At 52.2% G+C, this 21,059-nt stretch overlaps 2 protein-coding genes across 22 annotated transcripts in view; one reads left to right on the top strand and one right to left on the bottom strand.

The window, feature by feature from the left end:
• DHX30 (DExH-box helicase 30) overlaps nt 1-1,082 on the top strand; it is a 29,263-nt gene extending 28,181 nt beyond the window's left edge. For all 3 annotated transcript variants that reach the window (XM_055343798.1, XM_055343799.1, XM_055343796.1), the window contains 4 exons: nt 71-228; nt 320-423; nt 506-645; nt 756-1,082. In XM_055343798.1, the coding sequence (XP_055199773.1) occupies nt 71-228; nt 320-423; nt 506-645; nt 756-1,009 (656 nt within the window). In that variant the 3' untranslated portion in view covers nt 1,010-1,082. The remainder of the gene's footprint in view (nt 1-70; nt 229-319; nt 424-505; nt 646-755) is intronic.
• Nucleotides 1,083-1,516: 434 nt separating this feature from the next.
• MAP4 (microtubule associated protein 4) overlaps nt 1,517-21,059 on the bottom strand; it is a 192,222-nt gene continuing 172,679 nt past the window's right edge. For 10 of the 19 annotated variants that reach the window (XM_055344046.1, XM_055344035.1, XM_055344043.1 and 7 more), the window contains 9 exons: nt 19,368-19,551; nt 18,711-18,770; nt 18,294-18,589; nt 16,827-16,940; nt 14,829-14,921; nt 7,722-7,803; nt 6,002-6,114; nt 3,946-4,135; nt 1,517-3,808 (listed from right to left, as the gene is read on the bottom strand). In XM_055344046.1, the coding sequence (XP_055200021.1) occupies nt 3,801-3,808; nt 3,946-4,135; nt 6,002-6,114; nt 7,722-7,803; nt 14,829-14,921; nt 16,827-16,940; nt 18,294-18,589; nt 18,711-18,770; nt 19,368-19,551 (1,140 nt within the window). In that variant the 3' untranslated portion in view covers nt 1,517-3,800. The remainder of the gene's footprint in view (nt 3,809-3,945; nt 4,136-6,001; nt 6,115-7,721; nt 7,804-14,828; nt 14,922-16,826; nt 16,941-18,293; nt 18,590-18,710; nt 18,771-19,367; nt 19,552-21,059) is intronic. The other 9 variants (XM_055344044.1, XM_055344045.1, XM_055344050.1 and 6 more) reach the window with 3 other exon arrangements.

Genomic DNA, 21,059 nt, shown 5'->3' with positions numbered 1-21,059 from the left:
TGCCGCACTGGGCCAAGGCCCAGCTTGTGGGTCCCCAGCCTTGTGGCTTAGCCCGCCTTCACCTTCCCAGGACTCATCAAGCAGTTCTCAGAGAACATTTACGAGGCTTTCCTGGTGGGGAAGCCCTCAGACTGCACCCTGGCCTCTGCCCAGTGCAACGAGTACAGCGAAGAGGAGGAGCTGGTGAAGGGCGTGCTCATGGCAGGCCTCTACCCCAACCTCATCCAGGTGCTGCCTCCAGGGAGGGCCTGGCTGGCCCCAGCCCCCCTTCCACCCCCAGCTCTTCACTCAGCCCGCCCATCTCTTTTTACCCTCATAGGTGAGGCAGGGCAAGGTGACCCGGCAGGGCAAGTTCAAGCCCAACAGCGTCACTTACAGGACCAAATCAGGCAACATCTTGCTGCACAAGTCGACCATTAACAGGTGGGAGGCAGGTGGGGCGCAGAGGAGTGGCTGGGCTGGCCTGGTCAAGAAGGGTGGGCTCACCCCACCCTCTATTCCCCAGGGAGGCCACTCGGCTCCGGAGCCGATGGCTGACGTATTTCATGGCTGTCAAGTCCAATGGCAGTGTCTTCGTCCGGGACTCCTCCCAGGTTCATCCATTGGCCGTGCTGCTGCTGACCGACGGAGATGTCCACATCCGTGGTGGGTACTGGGTACTTGCAAACTCTCCACCCTGCTGCCATGGAGGCTGGCTCATATCCTTGGGGGCTGGCCTCACTTGGCTCTCTGCTGCCTCTTCCTCCCTCTCCCAGATGATGGGCGCCGGGCCACCATCTCACTGAGTGACAGCGACCTGCTGAGGCTGGAGGGCGACTCCCGCACTGTGCGGCTGCTGAGGGAGCTGCGCCGGGCCCTGGGCCGCATGGTGGAGCGGAGCCTGCGCAGCGAGCTGGCCGCCCTGCCACCTGGCGTGCAGCAGGAGCACGGGCAGCTGCTGGCCCTGCTGGCAGAGCTGCTGCGTGGGCCCTGTGGCAGCTTTGACGTGCGCAAGACGGCTGATGACTGAGCCCCATGTCTGCTGGGGCTGTGTACAGAGTGCAAATGTTTATTTAAAATAAAGTTCTATTTATCCCTTGTGAGCATTGCTCTCCGTTGGGGGCTCCTCTCTTGGGGCCCCAGCACCCACACTCCTGCTTCTCAAGGGGCCTAAAGCTTCCAAGGGGTGGGCCCCTTGCTTCCAAGCCAGGACGGCAAGTGTGGAGCATGGGCTTGCCCGGGCCTCCCTCTCCTGGCCAGTGGTTCGCGGTGTGTGCTCATTGAAGCTGGCTGCCACCTCCCAGCTCCGAGTGGAACCAGGGGAGGAGTTCTACAGGCAGCTGAGGAAGGCCACTTGAGCCTTAACCAGCCTTGGGTTATATGGCAGCCCTGTCACGAGTGGGGACTCTCCTTTGTCACATCCACAGTTCCCAGAGGGTCATCAGGATTGTGGTGCACATCAGTCCCTTGATGTGAGGGGATGAGCTAGGGGGTGGAGACAAGCCAGGATATACAGAAGATATGGACGGGGCCTGTGTGGTGGGACATCACGAGCTTTATTTACTCTTGAAATGGGTACAACAGAATCTCAGATTGACACAGGCAATGGCTGAGCCATAAGCAAACTGGAAGTACAGAAACGTTGCACCCCCAAGTGGCTGCAGGTAGTACACAGCACACGGCTCTGGTTCCTCGCTGGCAGGCAGCCTTCACTTCTCTGGCTTGGGGGACACAGGAGCTGGGACCAGACAGCCCCTCACAATAATGACTGTTCCAGCCCACTTAGTGTTCTGTTCTGTAAGGGTCACCTCTCACCCCTACCCTTGGACCAAGAGCCATCTGTCAACCTCCACCTCTGTGGGACTGGGACAAGAAGGGCATAGGTACCTCCAGGCCCTGCAGAGTCTACTGCTTTTCCTGCTGACAAAACATGGGTGCTGCCCTGATGTCATTGGCACAAACCATTCTGCAGTCTTTGGCTTGGGAAACGCTTTGTCCACAAGATCCCTGTAGTCTGTGCTTGGGGAGCTGAGGATGTGGTGTCAAACCTCCCCAAGGAAAACGATACCTCCGAAGCGGGAGAACCTGCTGGCCCAGATGCCCTCCCAATCCGTGGAGATGCCATCTGAACCTAGGTCAAGGACCTCTACCTTCTCGGCTCCAAGACAGCCAGCCAGAGTGATGGTGGGGAGGGCGAGGGGCCAAAGCTGGTGGCCTCCTCAGGGGCAAGTCTGCACTGCAGAAAATGCTCTTCCAGAGGAGAAGCCCTCAGAGACTCCCCGGCCATTTCACTACAAACTGTTACATTTTAATCCTTTATTAGAAACCATGCAAACTTTAATACAAAAAAAAAAATACAAGTGCAATAAGAATCTTCATGTCAATACAATTCCCGGGATTTCTCATCATTGCAGCCATCCCAAGAGCGGGCCTATAGCTGGGACATTCCTCCACGGGCTGGCCCCACCTCTCCCCCATCCCCAGTCAGGCTGTAAGGGGCGGGGAGATGGCCTGTCTCATGCCTTTTTCAATTTCCATACCTGATTCCCAATCACCCATGTTGAGCTCTGGACAGCTTGGGCTCACCGGTAACTGAGGGCTCTGGTGTCCTAGGCCTGCAAGCCTGGAGGACTTTGACCTCCATAGCCCTTCCCTGTTTCTCCAGCCCCAAACTTGTACCTCCCACTAGATCCCAGGGAATGAGACAGAGATGCCAAAACCAGCCTCTTGGTTAGAAAAGAAAAGCAGCATACACACAAAATACCAGAACAACCAGTCCACACTCTGCCCAGCCGCTATTGTGCCCCACCTGCTCATCAGGCCACAGCCCCTGCACCTCACCTGCCCCGTCCACGCCTCCCGGGCCCCCAGCCACCCAGGCCAGGGCAGCCCCTGACGCCTGACCCCCTGGCAGGAGGCTTCAGGACCTCCCCTCCCTGTTTCCTTTAACACCTACTGAGGACTTTTCATTTAGACATGGCTTCAACCTGCAAAACTCCTCTACCAGTTTTTAGGTTATTAAAAAAAAAAGAAAAAAAAAGGATAAAACAAGAAAAGAGAAGTGTGACAGCAGCTAGGCAGGTATGGGAAGCAGCAGGGACAGGCAGGACCGACCCCTAGCTAACTTGGGGCAGGGCGAGACGTGCTTGGCCCCACCTGCACGGTGGGCAGCACCGAGGGATGAAAGGGAGAGGCAGGGGCTTCGCGGGTTCTGAGAGATGCAGTCCGCACCTGGCCACCACATGGCCATCCAATTCCATTCTTCCCTCCGGGTGGGCCCAGCGAGGAGGACAGCTATGTCAGTGTCTCTTGGGTTTGGTCCGAAAAACCCAAAGAGGAGGTTGGAATCCAGTTCCCCTCTCCTAGATCCCACAAGACCCCCAGGTGGCCTCCCCACCTCATTCACCTCCCAAGCTGGTGTGCGGAGCAGTGTGCCAGGAAGGGACAGGAAGAAAGCGAGGAGCCAGGCCCAGGGCAGGGAGGAGAGGAGGTCTGGGGTGGGCCTGCGGCTGCCCTGGGTGAGCAAGGTGGGGGAAGGGCACGGGGCCTGGAGGGCGGCCCAGCACCCAAGCCATGTGGGGTCTAGAAAGCAGCCCGGGACAGGGAGCCAAGAGCCCGGGTGCCTGCGCTGGGGCCGCCAGGGAGGTGGGGGGGGCGGGAGACAATGTCAGCCCCGTGGTCGGTGCGGGCCCTGGCATTTGCCCGGAACGTCAGCCTGTAGGTCTCAATCTGCAGTGACACGGGAGGAGGGAAGGGAGAGGGTCACGAGGGACACAAGAGGGGGAACACAGGGGACGGAAGACGAGACCAGAATGTCATCATTAGATGCCTGGAAAATAAAAGGTTGCTTGGTTAAAATTTAGGCCACACTCTAGTCAAAAAAAAAAAAAAAAAAAAAAAGGAGTTTCAATTTGCAGCCAGTGGCAGGGCCCCCGGCTGGCCCTCAGGCCAAGCCCAGCCACTTACTTGTCTCCTGGATCTGGCTGTCCAAGGTCTGGGCCTCCCTTTGGTCACCACCCCCTGCCAGGGTGGGGTGGCTACTGAGGCCACTGGCTGAAGTGGGGGCGCCAGCTTCGGGCGCTGCCTCGGGGATGGCTGGCTCCTCCCCAGCGGGGGGGCCCGGGCACGGAGGGGCCTCGCTGCCACCGCCCTCAGTCTACAATGAAACAGTGGGGGAGACAGTGCAGGGTCAGTCGGGGAGGAGGTGGGATGATTGATGGTGGTGGGTTTACACACAGCCCCTTCCCTACCCCCCGCCCCCCCAACTGGATTAAGGTACAGTGGTCTGAAGAATCTGGGCCAGGTCCTCCCTGCTCCCCACTCCCGGGAGGCCTGGCACAAATGAAGAACCCCTGCATGCCCCCTGCATGCAGCCTAGCTAGTGATACACTCTGGAGACCCCTCTGTGAAGGGCGAAGCTTCCTGAGGTGAGAGGTGAGAGGTACAGGCTTCTCAGTAAGGGTGACACCAAACAGCTGGCAGTGACAGCAGACTGGCAGCAAAAACCCTGGGAGCAATCAGGAGACACTGAGGCTGGAACTGGCTCAGAAGCAGGGGTGCTGCAGGTCCACTGGGGAGCTCTGGAAGCTTGAAGTCAGTTGGGAGGGGTGCAGCCTGCCACCTCCGACCCAGTGAACCACAGACGGCTCCCACCCAACACTGAGGCCTCCTTCTGTGCTGGGGACACAGGGGAGGGAGGAAGGTGTCCAGGGAGGTGTGACCCAGTGGAACTTCGGGGCCTGCAGGGCTTCCCAGGAGGAGGGGGCAGACAATGAACACTCAGTGTGAGAAAAGCAGAAGAGGGAAGGCCAGTGGGAGGCCACTGGAGAGAGCTGGAACACCGGGGCCCCAGCATGCGCAAAAGGTGACAATGAAGACTTTACAGTGCTCTCTAGTCAGAACAGTGAAGGAGATGGGCCTCTGTATTAGAAAAACAATTTCAGAAATAATAAAGAAAGGAGGGTGATGTGAATAAAAAGAAAAGAACACAAGACTTGGGGGCAGAAAACCCAGGTGTAAACCCTAGTCTGTGGGTACTCGCCATGTGGCCTTGGATAAGTGACACATCCGAGCTAGTGCCCCTCGAGGATGGACTAGGGCCGGGCTCCTCACAAGGCACGGAGCCATGAGCCACGAGCCTGTGACAGAGGAGGACCAGGACCCCAAATATTCACAGAAGCCAGTCAGGCCTTGAATGGGAGCGCTGACAGCAGATGGGATGGAGGCTGGGCCAGGCTAGGCCTGCACCGGGCATCAGATGCAGGAGGGAAGGTGCCCCACAGCTGCTCCTTGCCCTCCCCCTTGCTCACCTTCCCCTGAGCAGCTGCAGGCTTTCCTCCTGCTTGGGAGCCTGCAAGAGGTGGTCCCCGTTGGTTTCCCCCCCCGCCCCCACCCAATGACACGGAACAGAGGATAGACAGCATTTTGGCACACAGAGGGTCTCGCGGTGCTGTGGAAGGAGGGAGGGAGGGAAGAAAGGAGGGAAGGCAGGAGAGGCTCAGCCAGTCCTGAGGATGAGAAGCCCTGCCCACCTGAGTCCTCTCCCAGAGCCCCAGCCTGGGGCAGGCCTGACAGTTGAAAAGGTGCTATGTTGCTCCCAGGCCCAGCACGGAGCCCACCCCCACATGCCTCTCATGAGGTAGCTGGGGAGAACTGTGCCATGCAGACCACCCACTCTGTGGAGGATCTGTGCCCTAGGCCACAGCCCGTTTGGAAATGGGTGAGATGGGCTCAGAAAAGTAAGGAAGGCCATGGCTCTCGGGAGAGATACGGTCTCCAGCTACACAAGGCAGAGACAGCCGGGCCGGTACCTCTTTACCTCTCCTGCCTCACTCAGGACTGATGATGAACACAGGGAAAACACAACAGTGTGGGGGAAACAGGACTCCTGACCATACTGAGGGGCGGTGACAGGTGCCTAGCTGCTGGGACCCAGACTCTAGCTGCACAGCATCCCCACCCTGCGCCCCCACCCTGGCTGTGTCCCCCTCCATCCTTCCCTCCCCTGCTGCCCCCTCACTACCTTCACGGCACCTCCTGCAGGCAGGTGGCCCACATTATCGAGGGAGCCCACCTTCGCCTGGGCCTTCTCCTTGAAGTTCAACTTCTGACTTTCAATCTTGACGTCTCCTCCACCTGGAACCAAAAAGCCACCAGTCACACAGGCAAAGCCAGGAGGCCGGAACAGGAATCCTAGCTTGGCCAAGGACTTGCTATGAGCCGGGTCCAGAAACAGGGAAAATGTGACCTGCTCCCAATGGCTGTGAGGACAAAGGAAGGAAGGACAGTGACATGCTTGTCACACACGGCTCATCTTCTCAAAGGCAGGCTGACAACCTGCACCTGGCCAGCAGGAGCATCTCCACAGAGAAGTTGCTCTTACTCCACCACAGCCCACAGCACAGCCTCCAACCAAGCTCCTGAAGGTGCCTTGACTGTGCTGCCTTAGGTTCTCTTGGCAATGTAACAACTGCCTGTGACTGACTGAGGGGTGCGGGATGCCCCAGCTTCCTTTTAATAAATGCCATGTCAGGGTCGGGATTCTTGTTTCACAGCTGCTCGAACTGATGCTGGAAAAGAGGAGTGACTGCCCTGAAGTTGAGCTTCAGGGCAGGACAGAGTATGAAGGGTCGTCTGAGCTGCTGAAATAAACTTCACAGCAGTGAGAAGAAGGAACGTGGGAAGTGGCTCTGTTGTGGTGCAGCAGGAGGAGGAGAGGCAGGAGTGGTGTTGGCAGGGAGATGACAAAGGACAGGCACGGATGGACCAGTGCTGGGGCCCCGGCACAGTTGGGGCAGGAAGGTGGCCTGTGCACCAGGGCGAGCTCACAGCCAGAGTTGCCACAGGATCCGGGGCCTCCCCCTCAACGCCCAGCAGCCTGGCTTCCCTGTGAGCCCTGCTGTCACATGGCCATCTCCTTGGCTCCTGGCCCAAACCAGAGCATTGGCCCCTGTCAGGTTTGCAGCTCTCCTGCACACTGGCCCAGCCCTCCCCCATAGCCACAAGCCTGGCTTCAGTGGCCTACGGAAGTAGGTGTGGCACAAAACTGGATTTTCCAGACAAAAGGGGGAAAATGAAGGTGTGTTAAGGGCCAAGTCATTCGGATCCTCTTGAACAGAACACTTTCTAAAATGGATGATGGCACATCCTGCCGGGAGGGAACTGGCCCCTGGTGCCTGACCTGCAAGAAGCCAGGTCTGCCAGCCACGGCCTGCCGCCCGTACCTGCCTACCTGCAGGTCCACTGTCATGCTCTGCTCAGCCCAGGCCGCATCCCCACTGTCCCTGCTGTTTGGAGGCCTCTGCTGGGGGCTGCTGGGCCGATTGTGCATGGTTAGAGCAGTCAGGTCCCTAGCCGCGGCCTGGCCCATGCTCCCGGACAACTCTAGGACCTGCCAGAGCTGGCAGCTGATGTTCCGCTACCTAGGAACAGCCCCTGCTAATCTGACAACTCCTGTGGCATCAGCTCCTGACACGCAGTCCAGGAGCACCGCACACACAGCTGGTCCTCGAGACAATGACGCCCACCCCTCATCAGGTGCACCTAAGAGGTCTGCACCCAGACCTCCCCACTGCCACCACCACCAGGCACTCAACCCTGTGCTTTCCATCACTGCCTCCTAGGTGGGGCAGCTACAGGAGTCTTTATGGAATGACAAAAGCATGGAGGTGAAACCTGGGGGCCTTGCCAGGACCACACACCCCAGGCATGCTGGGGTAAGGGGGGGGACAGACAGCACTTACCAGGTTTGTGCTTGATGTTAGCCTTGGACCCACATTTGGAGGAGACCTTAGAGATGTCCACCTTCTTATTCTGAATCTGAACCTGAGAAATCACAAAAGTATTACTGCCTCAGAGAGAGGGTGTATTTCAGAGCCAAACCTGTGTTCCCTTTATAATCTTCTCCACGTTCAGATTTCTCCTCTCCCTGCGAAGGGACTGATCTGAGTCTGCTCAAGGCCAGGCTCATATCCCCAAGTGGAAATCCATCCTCGCCCTGCCAGCTGCTTTGGGACCCACCTCCAGCCAGACCAAACCAATGTTCCCACACACGCCAGGCTGTTCCCTCCCTGCCCTAGCTGTGCAGCTGCCAGGCAGGTCTTCTCCCATTTTTCTGGATCCAAATCTCCTGAAATGTCATTTTGTTCCACCTGAAATCTCACCCATAAACCCCTTGCTCAGAGATAATCTGGAATGATGTTTCAGTGTTCCCCTCCCAGGTCTTTCCAGGGCATTCTTCTCTCCTAGCTGACCGCATAGGAATGTATCCATCTATGACGTGCACCCCTGCTTAATTCATGTTACCAGCATTTCCCCACAAAAGTTGAGAAATGCAAAGAGGGGGCCACATGATAATCTACCCTGTGAGATCTTACATAAACCTAACTCATGCCTAATACTGAACATTTAGATTTTTTTCTGATTTTTCACCATTAAAACCATGGCAGCAATAGGGGTGTCTGGGTGGTGCAGTCGGTTGGGTATCTGACTCTCAGTTTCAGCTTGGGTTGTGTTCTTGGGGATATAGGACCGAGCCCTGTGAGCTCTGCACACAGTGTGGAGTCTGCTTAGGATTCTCTCTCCCCCTCTACCTCTCTCTTCTCTCACTCTAAAATACATTTTTAAAAAACAAATCACCATGGCAACAATAAACATCTTTGTGGATAGAAGTCATGGCAATTCTGATGACCCCTCAAGCAAGACACCGAGAATTTAGCTAGTCAAAGGTTCAGACTGTATGTATTAAGCTTCTTTAAGCATAAGGCCTAATTGCTTTCCAGGAATGTGACAATGGGCACCCACCATCCCCTCCCAGCACTGGATATTTCCATTAAACACAGTAACATAAGCTCTTCCCGTAAGCAGTGTGAGGTGATCTCTGGAAATGGTTTGCTATTCACTTGACCCAGAAAACCCTACAAAATCATGCAAATAGAGTTTCAAATCTTCGTGTTCACTTTAAGAACACATATGAAACCACCCAGGCCCTCCAGAGTAGGCCACCAAGTATCTGAAAGATGTCACTTTGCAGAAGCAATGTGTGCTGTGCCATTGCCATGATGGTAGAGTGACAGAGTTGGTAGGTGTGCCCAGGCCAAACAGCGGGGCTGGACACAGGGATGGTGGCCCAAAAAGAGTGCTGAATTTTTCTACACATACTTAAAAATGCAGAGAGTAATGTGGAACTTAAGGGTTGAGATGCAGATTCCCTGATCATGGAGCACATCCAGATGAACAAAGCCCCAAAGATACAGCAGAGAAGTTATATGGTCGGATTCACCTGTTCATGAGCCCTCCCCTGCTGCACAGATGATCATTACTGAAAAAGAGCAGATTGTTCCTAAACCAGAAGGGCAGGTTGCACAGAAGAAAAAGATATCCCAGAAGAAACCGAAGAAACAAAAACTTATGGCCCAGGAGTAAATACTGCATAAAATAAATGCAAATAAAAAATTTAAAAACAGGGATGCCTGGGTGGCTCAGCAGTTGAGTGTCTGCCTTCAGCCTAGGATGTGATCCTGGAGTCCTGAGATTGAGTCCCACACTGGGTTTCCTGCATGGACCCTGCTTCTCTCTCTGCCTATGTCTCTGCCTCTCTCTCTCTTTCTCTCTCATGATTTAAAAAAAATCCAAACAAACCACCAACAACAAAACTGTGCTAATTTATATGTGGGAAATGTTCAGTTTTGGTTGCTCTGCTCATTATTTAAGGGTACTAACTTTATGCACAAGCCACTTCATTCTCCCAAAGAGCAGCGCCTAGCGCAGTCATGTATGTTCACATAGCCCAAGCCAGCAGCCTGGAACCCTACATCTGCAGCAACCGAGCACAGCCTCCAGGCTCTACAATGCCTTTTGCTCATCTGACATTCTGTCCATAGTTGGTGAGGAATCACAAGGATGAATAATCTTTTATCCGAAATGAATCATGTTGGGGATGGAGACTGGTTTGGGTGTCCTCTGTACTTGGCCAGGCTTTTAAGGTGGCCAACAAACTTTGAATGATGTCTGCCCTGAAGAAGCCTTGGAAAAGCACCTTGCTATGGGGACCGATGGCATGTGTTTAACTTAGGAAAGGATGCATCTACAGGTGGGCACTGGGTTCTGGGATGAAAACTCCAGGGTCTGGCCTATGAGTGGCCCAGTTGTTCCCTGGTTCTATGGAAGAGCCTGGCTTTCCACTGCGGTCAGGCCCTTAATGCAGGGCTCCAGGGAGCCCTGTCGGCAGCTGGCACACCCTCTGGTGGGGTTTTATCACAATGTCATTCAATGACTACTTTCTAGGACCCAGTCTTTTCTTCTTCAGTGTCAGGAAATATGGTTTCCACTGTACTGCCAGAGAACATATGTGATGCCTACTGCATTTTTACATGGCCACCCACAACCCAGGGCCTGCCACAGAGTAACTTCCCGGAATCTTCAGCTTGCTTGAGCCATTCTCACTCTCTGCTCATACTGCTCCTTAGCCTAGTGAGCCCACTGCTCTTTCCCAACCTTTATTTATTTGTTTGTTTATTTATTTTAAATTTTTTTTGAATTTTTATTTATTAATGATAGTCCCACACACACACACACACAGAGAGGCAGAGACACAGGCAGAGGGAGAAGCAGGCTCCATGCACCGGGAGCCCGACGTGGGACTCGATCCTGGGTCTCCAGGATCGTGGCCTGGGCCAAAGGCAAGCGCTAAAGCGCTGCGCCACCCAGGGATCCCTATTTATTTATTTTAAAGATTCTATTTATTTATTCATGAGAGACGCACAGAAAGAGAGAGAGGCAGAGACATAGGCAGAGGGAGAAGCAGGCTTCCTGCAGGGAACCCAATGTTGGACTCGATCCTAGACTCCAGGAGCATGCCCTGAGCCGAAAGCAGACCCTCAACTGCTGAGCCACCCAGGTGTCCCTCTTTCATGTCCTTTAAAGGCCAGCTCAAGGGTCACCTTCTTCAAAGCTTTCCCTGGCTCTAATTTCACTCCACCTCTTCTTCACATCAACTGTTTTTGTTTTTTAAAGAGTTTAAATTTATTTATTCATGAGAGACAGAAAAGAGAGAGGCAGAGACACAGGCAGAGGGAGAAGCAGACTCCATGCAAGGACCCCGATGTGGGACTTGATCCCAGTACTCCGGGATCACCCTGAGCCAAAGGCAGACATTTAACTGCTGAGCCACCCAGATGTCCCACATCATCTCTTGAAGGTACAACGGCATCACCAGGACATTAACTGCTTCACGCGTTCAGTAATCATTTACAAAGTACCAATCACCCACAAAATAACCTCTGCTTTGTCTCCTATTCCGAACAAGGCTGCAATTCTCTCTAGATGGGAACACAGGGAAGTACTTTTCTCAACCAAATGTCTGGCAGCTCCTTAAACCAAGACAATTGTGACCCGCAGCAATGGTGGCAAACTCCTCTGTGCCATCCCTGAGACTCCTGTGAGGAGGTACGGAGCTCACTTGCCAAGGTCTGGAGCCCACATTTCTTGAGACAGTCTTCTGCCGCTGAAGCCACCATTTCTTTACCTCTTGCCTGGTTCTTAAGTAAAGAATAGCTGACTAGGGGAAATTGGGCTTTACAGATATACTCTGGCCAATAAGCAAAGAAGGACTGATATAATTAGAGTCTCACCATAGTACACCCCTACTGAATGCATGGATCTAAGTACTGGCCATCAGAAAGAAAGAAAGAGAGAGAGAGAGAGAGAGAGAGACACACACACACACACACAACCAAAGAGTGGAACATGATGTGCCTCCTGACAACACCACCACTATCAATGGAAGTCCTGCAAAAATCTGGGGGGTTGTGGGGGAGAAATAAAACCTGAATCAATGTAAAGAATACCAAGGGACAATGGAATGGAATATGTTAAATGAAACCACAGGGATGTAAATCAGCAGAATCCAGATTCTGGGACAAGCTACTTGGTTCACTCATGAAAAATACCGCTAAAAAAAAAAAAAAAAAATTGAAGGGAGCCTATAGAGTAAAAGAAACCTAAGATTATAAAAGACAAGAGACACATCAATCACAACTTATGGACCTTAGTTGTATTCCTGATTTGAATAAGCAAACCTATTTTAACACATCAGTGGGAGTTTTACAAACACATACATACATATACATATATACACACACAATACATTCAAGAGTTCTTATCTTTTTGAAGTTATAAATGGAATATTTGCAGATGAATGATGTATCTAGGCCTAGCTTCAAAACTGTCGGGGCAGGGGGCGGGGTATGCATAGTAGGTAAGATTGGCCACAAGGAGGGGTGCCTGGCTGGCTTGGAGCGTGCAATTCTTAATCGCCGGGCCTGGGTTCGAGCCCCACACTGGGTGTAGAGATCATTTAAAGTAAATACATTTTAAAAAAACAAACAACTGCCCACAAGGATAATAAATGAAGCCAGGTAAAAGGTATATCCAGTTCGTTGTTATTTTTTTCCCTATTTTTGTATGTATTTAACAATTTTCTATAGCTGCAAGTTTTAAAAAGCTTAACGATGTCACCCTCACTTAACAAGGCCCACTATATGAGACGTAGCTCTGCTTCCTGAGGCTGGTATGCAGAGAAGCCACAGTCCATTCTAGACAATCCCACTCACACCCTGGCAGCATCCTCCCCTGGCCACTCACCTGTGCTTGATGCTTTAGGGAGCTATGTGCCACTTCCCTGGCCTAGGACATGAATTTCTCAGATGTCTTCCCCCAGCGAAGCCTGATGGCCAGCAGAAGCCATGCCATGCCACCTCTGCAGTCCTCTCACTGCACCACCAACCCCGGCATCCCCTGTACCTCGCTCTAGCTACTCAGTCTGCCCCACTGGCCTGTGACACCTCGAGCCTGCTGGACACAGTGGTACAGGCTGCAGAAATGACACAGCCGCCAGGTCTAGAACCCTTCACACACACGTCTCCCCTCACGAGGATGAAATGGAAGAAAAAATGGCCACAACATCTTAAATCAGGGTTAAACCTGCTACATTCCCTGCCCTCATGTCCTGCTGGCTCTCGAGGAGGACACATGCATGTACACAGGGCACTCTGGAGCACTAGCTGGGATCCTGCTCCAGGATCCACTCCTCTGGGTGTTAGCCTCAGAATCTCCACCCAGGGGGAAACGGAGTTTGTGTGTGACCTGTGACCCTGTTCTACGTGCACAGCGGGCCTGCTCTTTGTCCATGGCCTGTTTATCTGTGGTGGCTTTATGTAGGGGAAGAGGGAAAGAAGGACAATCCAGGCTGCTCATTCTCCTCTTCCCACATGCAAATACTGTTCTCCCAGGCCACTTCCTAATGCCTCTGTCTAAAGGGAGCCTCCTACAATAAAATGCTTACAGAGTGCCCGGGTTCAGCGGCTGATTCCTGATTTCGGTTCAAGTCGTGAGATCGAGCCCCGTATCAGGCTGTGCAGTGAGCGCGAAGTCTGCCTGTCCCTCTGCCCCCTGCTTGGTCATTTCCCCCAGCCCTCACCCCATGCACTCTCTCTCAAATAAATTTTTAAAAATATTTTTAAATAAATGCCTTAGGGACACCTGGGTGGTTCAGCAGTTGAGCATCGGCCTTCAGCATGATCCCAGGATCCCAGATTGAGTCCCACATCGGAATCCTTGCAGGGAGCCTGCTTCTCCCTCGGTCTAGGTCTCTGCCTCTCTCTCTCTCTCTCTCTGTGTTTCTCATAAATAAGTAAAATCTTAAAAAAAAAAATCTTAAAAATAATCTTGGAAGTCATGTGTAAGCTTTGTAGGAAGACCGCAGCAGGTGATAAATGATGCTCATACATGCACCACACACCACACTAAATGCATTTCTGTCACACACACAAGGACCAGTTCCTTCAGGGTCCCCTGCTCACCTCCTGCTTTCATCTAGGCCGAAAAATCTAAAGCCGATGCCTACCTGGGTCCCTCATAAGTTGGATCTCTATCACCTGAACCAGATACTGTCTTTAAACGCTTCACCCACTTCAGCTGATCCCACACCAGGCTGGCTCACGTCTGGCCACCTACCAAGCCAGGCAGGGGCACAACCTCCGTGTCAGGACGCAGTTTCTGTCCATGGCAGGAATGCCACTGGAGGGGAAGTGACTAGAAGGAGGTGCTGTGAGGGAACTTGTATGGGGCAAGAGAGGGACATGAGGCTGATCCCTCACAACAGAACTACTGGGTGGGGAGACTGTGAGCCATGGGCAGGATGGCTGAGGGGGCAGGAGGGACCCAGCCTGAAAATGGAAAAGAGGAGTGGAGCAGGACTCAGTCCAGTTCAGGGCAATAGGGAGAAGGAACCGAATGAAGCCAAGGGAGACTGGGCAGGAGGGGCTCCATCACTCTAGGGCGGGGAAGGAAGCATGTGCTGGAGTCCCACCTGCCCGGGCACTGTCACAGGGACACGTGGAGAGCCAACAGGCTGTTCTTTACCACTAGGCCAGGGCCTCCCTGGGTGCCAGAGTCACCTGTGTCCCCAACAGAGCTTAGGGCTGGCACAGGAGGGCAGCATGATGAAAGGACATCTGGATGGAAGAAGGGGCCGAAGAGAAAAGGACAGCTGAGGGAGTAAAAGGAGGACGGATTCACAAAAGGGGAAGAGGGGAGGAGAGCAGATGGGGAAGATAGGTGAGAAGATGTCAAGTGAGCGTCACCGGCTTATTACATTGAAGGATTTCCTAGAAACAGTCATCTAAACACACCGGAGCATGGAGGCCTCCCCTCACTCCACTAGCCAGCATCTAGAAACAAGGCCTGGGCCAGGCTGCCGTGTCCCAGTGAGCGAGGGCAGGTGGTCTTCTCCCCTCTGTGCCCACCAGAGGCTGGGCCTTAGACACCAGCTGTCCAGAGCTCATACTTACATTACCACCTCCAGGGACATGCTTAATATTGTCCTTGGAACCACACTTGGACTGAATATGGCTGTAGCTCACTTTTTTGGAGACTATCTGGACCTGGAGTGTTAGAGAACAGAAAAAAAAAACAACACAAAGGGAGAGGGCTGGTTAGAACCAACACAGGGCAGGCAGTGAGTCCACACGTGATCACAGTGACTGACAAAGAGTGCTGTTACAGCTCTGCCCCCAGCTGCAGCAGAATGGCAGTGGGGAAGCACAGTGGAAGTGATCTGAAGGAAGTAGGAAAGGGAGTGAAGACAGGAACAAACGACACAAGGACAGAAGCAGATGCTGAAGGGCTATGGGGTCCTCCTCACTGCTCCTTGGGGCTGGGCTGTGGCTCACCAGGCCCAGCCAGCAGCAGCCCTGCCCCTGCACCCGCCTGCTCCCTCCCTGAGAGCCACGGCAGTGCTGGCCACTCCTCTATGTGAGGGTCCTGCTCATCTGGAATGGTCCTCACCCAAGTTTGGCACTTCCCTTAAATCTGGGCCTGGGAACTGCAGCAGCCAGACCCTCTATGGGAGGAAAGGCTGCTCTGAGAAGCACTGGGCAGCTGGCTCCAGGGGCACAGATCTGCTGCAGGAAAGAAGGGACATCAGAGCTTAGGTACAAATGCAAACAGAACAGAGGCTGCTGGAGCTGCCGTGCATAGTCAGGACACCAGGGGGAGCACAGGCCAAGCCTCAGCAGTGCCACACTCCACAAGCAGCCTGTTTGTCTTGGGGCTGGGGGCTCAAGAAAGCACAGGACCAGTGAGCTTCTGGTCTAGATTTTTTTTTTTTTTTCAACTCAAGGGTCAAACACTTCCTTCTATCCACCAGATGTCCAATCCTGTTCCCTGTGAATTTCATGAGCAAAGAGAACGGGCTTCAAGCAGAGCTGCAGTGATGTCTAATTGGGCGGGCGGGCGTGTGGTGGGGGTGGGGCACATACACCTCAATGCTGTAGTGCTTATGAATGGCTCCCCCTGGAATGCAGCCACACAAAGGCCCAGGCTCTAAGGGCAGGGACAAAGAATTCTCTTTGAGCCTTCTGAAAAAGAAACAGTTGCCAGCTTCCTTCCTTCCTTTGCCTCAGAGCTCTTCACAAATGAAGCAGGCCCCAAGCTGAAGAGTTTTCCACAGAGTAATCTACCCCAAGAAATTCCAACTCCAATCCTTACTATTTCACACCTTCTGTACAATGTAAGTGATAAATAACTGGTTAACAAACCTTTTCCTAATGAAACCCTGCTCTAAACCTGAGACCCACAGGGCCTCTAGGAGGAGTCCCCTCAAAAGCTCATCGACTGTATCAACTCCTTGGGCTGAGAGATCACCTACTTGCCACAGCTAAGGGAAGAAGGTTCCCATAGCAAGCAGGAGGGGCTTAGTTCCAAGATGTGGAGGCAAGAGGAAAGAACCTAGAGTTTCCGCTTACCTGTACAATCCCTGGGCTGAATGGGTTTCTGGTGGGAATGAGCTCCTGAACTTTAGGTGAGGAGGTGACATGGGGAACCAGGGCAAATGAAGCTATCTCCACAGCCAGCATGTTATGAAAGGGGCCTCCTAGGTCAATATAAAGCACCAGTGCTCCAGGGTTCCTGGGGCTGGAACTAGCCAACACCATGTCTCACTGTAGAAGAATCCGGATGCTCATGGTGTGTATTTTTACATATGAAACAGGTGGGGTTTCACATCAAGGTCAGTGTGAAGGAAGTGGCTGAAGGTTTTTGGATCCATTTTATCCAGCTGAATGAGTATTCCCCAAAGGGTAATGGGCTCCCAACTCTGTTACTGTCAGGGCTAATACAAAAATTTTTCTGATGGCTGAGTCATCTGACAAAGAGGAGGGAATGCGGGGGCAAAGTAGAAACCAGTTAAGGACAGGAAAAAAGTGCAATAGAAGGGAAAGTGACTTAGGCCGGAAGAAACAGTTTATCATCTTTTACCTTCCAGAGGTAAAAGTCTAAATAAAACTCACTTTCCCAGCAGGTGGTTTCTGTGCACTCGCAATGGGACCAGCTGTTTTAGTGACTGCGTTAGGTTCAGGCTTTCGAGCCGGAGCAGATGCCTCTGTTTTTTTCTCTACCTTGGCCTGGATGGAGATAAAGGGAGGGCATGTTTCAAACCAAGAGGGTAAGAGCCCAAATGCCAAGAAGGGAAGAAAGCTGTAGGGGACTCAAATCCAGGCCAGGCCACCAGGCAGAAGCAGGTCATCCTTGCTCCTACCGAAAAAAACCACCATTTCCCAGAGAGGACCAGCCAGGGGAAGGAGCTGCAGACCAAAGTCTTGAGACCCGAGGAAGAGTTTAAAACGCCATTCAGAGAGAAGGTGGGAAGGAGGACTAAGTTAGTGATTTTGAGTGCCTGTTTTTCAATCACAATGCCCTCCCACTCAGATGTCCCCACGCAAGCTGCCATAGTCAACAGGGAGCCACTACTGAAGATGGGAAGAATCACACTATTCAGGTATGTTGGAACAGAAAAGAATTTCATCACCAGGCCAAGTCACTTGACTCCCCACCAAGACTACTTGTAACTTTTGTCCAAGGAAAGCATTAGAGGAGTACAGGAAGGGGGAGATGGGGTCATGCACTGGGTATGCCAGAGCCACAGCTTCTTAGCAAAAGCCACTGTCAGGGGCTTAGTCCAGACTAATCCCAGTGTCTTCCCAAAGTACCAGGATTCTTCCTCATTTTGGGCCCCATTCAATTTTTTAAAGGCTCTGGGTTGAAGCGATTTAAGCTATCCTACCGAGTGGGAGGTGGTGGTTTAAGTGCGAGAAAATCACATAGGAAATGAGAAGGTTACTGCTCCAAGGACTTAAACTGGGACTTTTGCCACTACCTCCCATCATTGCTAATAGCTGACAAATAATTCTGGGGTAGATACAACCAGAAAATCCTTGAGCTTCGTGAAGCACAGGGGCCTGCCCTGCTGCACTCCGTGGCGACTCTCCAGGGCAGCCCTGCCAATTAGGAAAGTAGGAGGCCTGCAGCAGCGAGTCATCCCAGCCATGAGAGGACACCCTGTCCTCCCTCAGGCAGCCGCCTGCCTAAGTCAAGGCTCCCACCTCTTACAGCACTTGCCACTCAAACAGCACAGGGGTAGGGAGCACATCTCTCACCTTCACACCATCTTACAGTCCTCCCCTGTTGCCTTGTTACTAAGTAAAAGAACCCTTTTGCTTCCAAACAAAAATGTAAGCCTAAACCCCAAAGTCCAGAACAGGAGCTCCTCTGATGGAGATAGGAAGAGAAAGCCCGCAGCTGGACTTGGAGCCCAGGCTGAATGACTCTGGCACTGAATCCGATGTCTTGACTGCCCTTCCTCTTCTGTGGGTGCCTTGGGCTGATGTGAGGACATGCCTGGGGAATAGCGGGTGGGTGTGGCAGGGGAAGTAGCAAGGGCCAGCATGCTGAAGGCCCCCGGCCACCTGGACACTCACCCGGCCTCCTCCAGGCTGGTGCTTGATGTTTTCCGTGGAGCCAACCTTGGAGCGGACGTTCTTCAGATCAGGGGCAGAAGCATTGGTAGAGAGACGGCTCAGCCTCGGAGTAGAGGAGCTGGGCTTGGTGGACATGGGCTTCTTGTCTGAGGAAGGAGTCCCAGAGGGCCGGGAAGGCGGAGGTGTAGGCTTGGCTCGGCTGGGAGCCACTCCTGCCGTGGGGGCTGCCCCAGGGACAGTAGTGTTCTTCTTCACGGAACTGGTGGTGGTGGTGGTCTTGGTGCGACTCAAGTCAGCTGCAAAGGTAGGAGTGAGAGATAACACGGGTTCAGGAGGAGAGAGCAGAAGGGAGCCTTACAGCCACAGAGAGGTAGGGGTTTCTATTGGGGTTCCACAAAGTGGGGGATGGGGTGTTACCTGGTGCAGACTTTGTAGCTGTCTTCTTCATGTCTGCAGGTTTTCCTTCAGTCTTGACAGCTGCACAAACATACACTTTTGAACATTAAATGTTTAACAAACTGACCTAGTGAGTGGCTCATCTAATCCTAAGATTCACTCATTCATCCATTCAACAATTACTGGAGGTCCCTTTTGGGCCACAAGCTGTGCTAGTCTCTGGGAATAAATGTGGAGTAAAGGGTGAAGACCATGCCCTTCTGGAACATACGTGGCCATGCATTCTATCTCATTCTTTTCTCCAGCCTTGCACGTGCCTTCCACATGGTCTCGGAAGTGGCTTCTCAGCATACACCAGTGGCACTGAACCATTTCTTTTCTATTAGGTAAGCCCATGACCATGATGTGCTGAGTATTGTGAAGTTACCAAGAAAGGGACAGTAATTCCTATCTGGGAGTCCATGAGAATCCCTTTTACTCAAGAATTTTCTGAATATACATAATTGCTAGCCTTGTGTGGAGATCAAGGATCCAATTTTTAGTGTACCCCATTAAGGACTAGTGCACAAACAGATGCAGGGCCTTCTGTGACGCTGGCTGGAGCTGGGGCTGGGCAAAGCCAAGGCCTCACCTTTCTCCCCACTAGTTCCCATGGGGGCGAAGGGTGACAGTACTCACCAGTGGGCCTCTTGGGCACAGGTGTGGGAGGGCTCCTGCTGCTTGACCCCGCAGAGGCAGGACTGGTGGCAGCTGTGGCTTTTGGAACAGTCTGGGTGCCCCTGGAGCCAGGCCTGAGGGCCGGGACAGAGGCTGGCTTGGATGGCGAGGCTCGCTTCTCAGGAATCTTTGCCTCTGCAATAGGCTGGTAACAGGGAAGTGGGAATAAGAGCTACAGGTCACCAAGAGCCCCAGGAGGTCACGTTAGAGGACACCAGAAAACAGAACTACTGTGGATTTGGCACTTACTGATTGTAAGTAATCTATGCTGCTCTAACATCTAAGTCCTTCAGACAAAGTGAGAGGCGGGCCATGCAGGGTGCTGTGTTAGCTGGAGTCAGGAATTGGGGAGTCTATCTCAATACAACCTGAACCAGTGAGAATGAACAAAACCAGAAACAGAGACCACATCGCAAATGAAGTTTATCTCAGGATCTAATGTATTTAAATACATTAAATAAAATAAATAAATAAATAAACAAATAAATACATTAAATACATCAGTATTTAATTACTTGACTAAAGATAAATGTGTAAACAACACAAAAAAATAAAAATTATGTTCAAATTCAGTCATTCTTTTGGCTAAGATGTACCCAGGGAATGCTGGGTTAGGGCTGCAAATGGTGAGAATGTTGGCCTAACCAGTCAGATCAGAAGTCTGAGCTCCAACCCTTATTGGGCCCCCAGCTCACAGTGTGTTCCTGGGCAAATCACAAGGCCTCTCTGGGCTTTATTTCTTCAGTTGGATAAAAGAGGTCGGAACAGAGCTCTGGGGACCAGCTTTGATGCTATGTAGTGTTAGAGACTAGAGGAAGAGAAGTCTCTGAGAGCACAGGGATAATACATGGTGGGTGGAGGGGGCAGGCCTGACCACCAGAGGGAATGAGAAGCACTGATGTCACAGTCATGATTGAGAGCACTAAAGGAAAATCTCTCAAGTGCAGATACTTGGCATCAGGGTCACTCTAGCTCGTCTTTCATGGAGGCTGGGCATGTCGTCACTAGTAACGAAGGGAAGGAATCAATTTAGCTTGTTTCCTTTTACAGGAGTAGAAAGGAGTTCCAGGTTACTCACGAGAATAAGACAAAGCACAGACACAGTGTGTCTAGCTCTTTTACTCTAAGAGAAATGGCCACACAGGGTAGTATATGTCAGTGGAGATGAGCAGGATACAGCTTAAATGGAAAATCAGCTAAGGAGGTGCTCAGAAATTAAGGGCTGGCATCTAATTAGAGTCTAACCCTGAAAAGGCAGGCTAATGACCATTTCTACAAATGAAGCCCCTTAGTACGGTAGGAAGAACCCTAAGGCTGGAAGTGGAGGAACTAGCTCAGCTACCAGCTCTGTTCAGAATAGATCGCAGGATTTTGTGTAGAGGGGATTCCCTCCTGTCTGCTGTAAGATCTGAGTATAAACCAGATACTCTTCTGAGGTCTCCTTCAAATTCTCAGTATTAGGACCATGATTCAGAATAATCTAGTAGGGTCTTCTTTTGCTAATAATAGTGGTAAAATAAGCTGGAAAAAAGGTTTTTGGGATAGATAGCTCTAAAAAATGTGACATCAGGCTTTTGGCTTCAGCAAGAACAGCCTGCTTTCCTAACTGGAGTTACTCTACTATTTCTCAATTTAAATTTTCTTTTCTACTGG

Source organism: Nyctereutes procyonoides, unplaced genomic scaffold (genome assembly GCF_905146905.1).
Source record: "Nyctereutes procyonoides isolate TBG_1078 unplaced genomic scaffold, NYPRO_anot_genome, whole genome shotgun sequence".
NCBI classification, from domain to species: Eukaryota; Metazoa; Chordata; class Mammalia; order Carnivora; family Canidae; genus Nyctereutes; species Nyctereutes procyonoides.
Note: the sequence above shows the minus strand (reverse complement) of the source record. Positions and strands in the feature narration are given on the sequence as shown.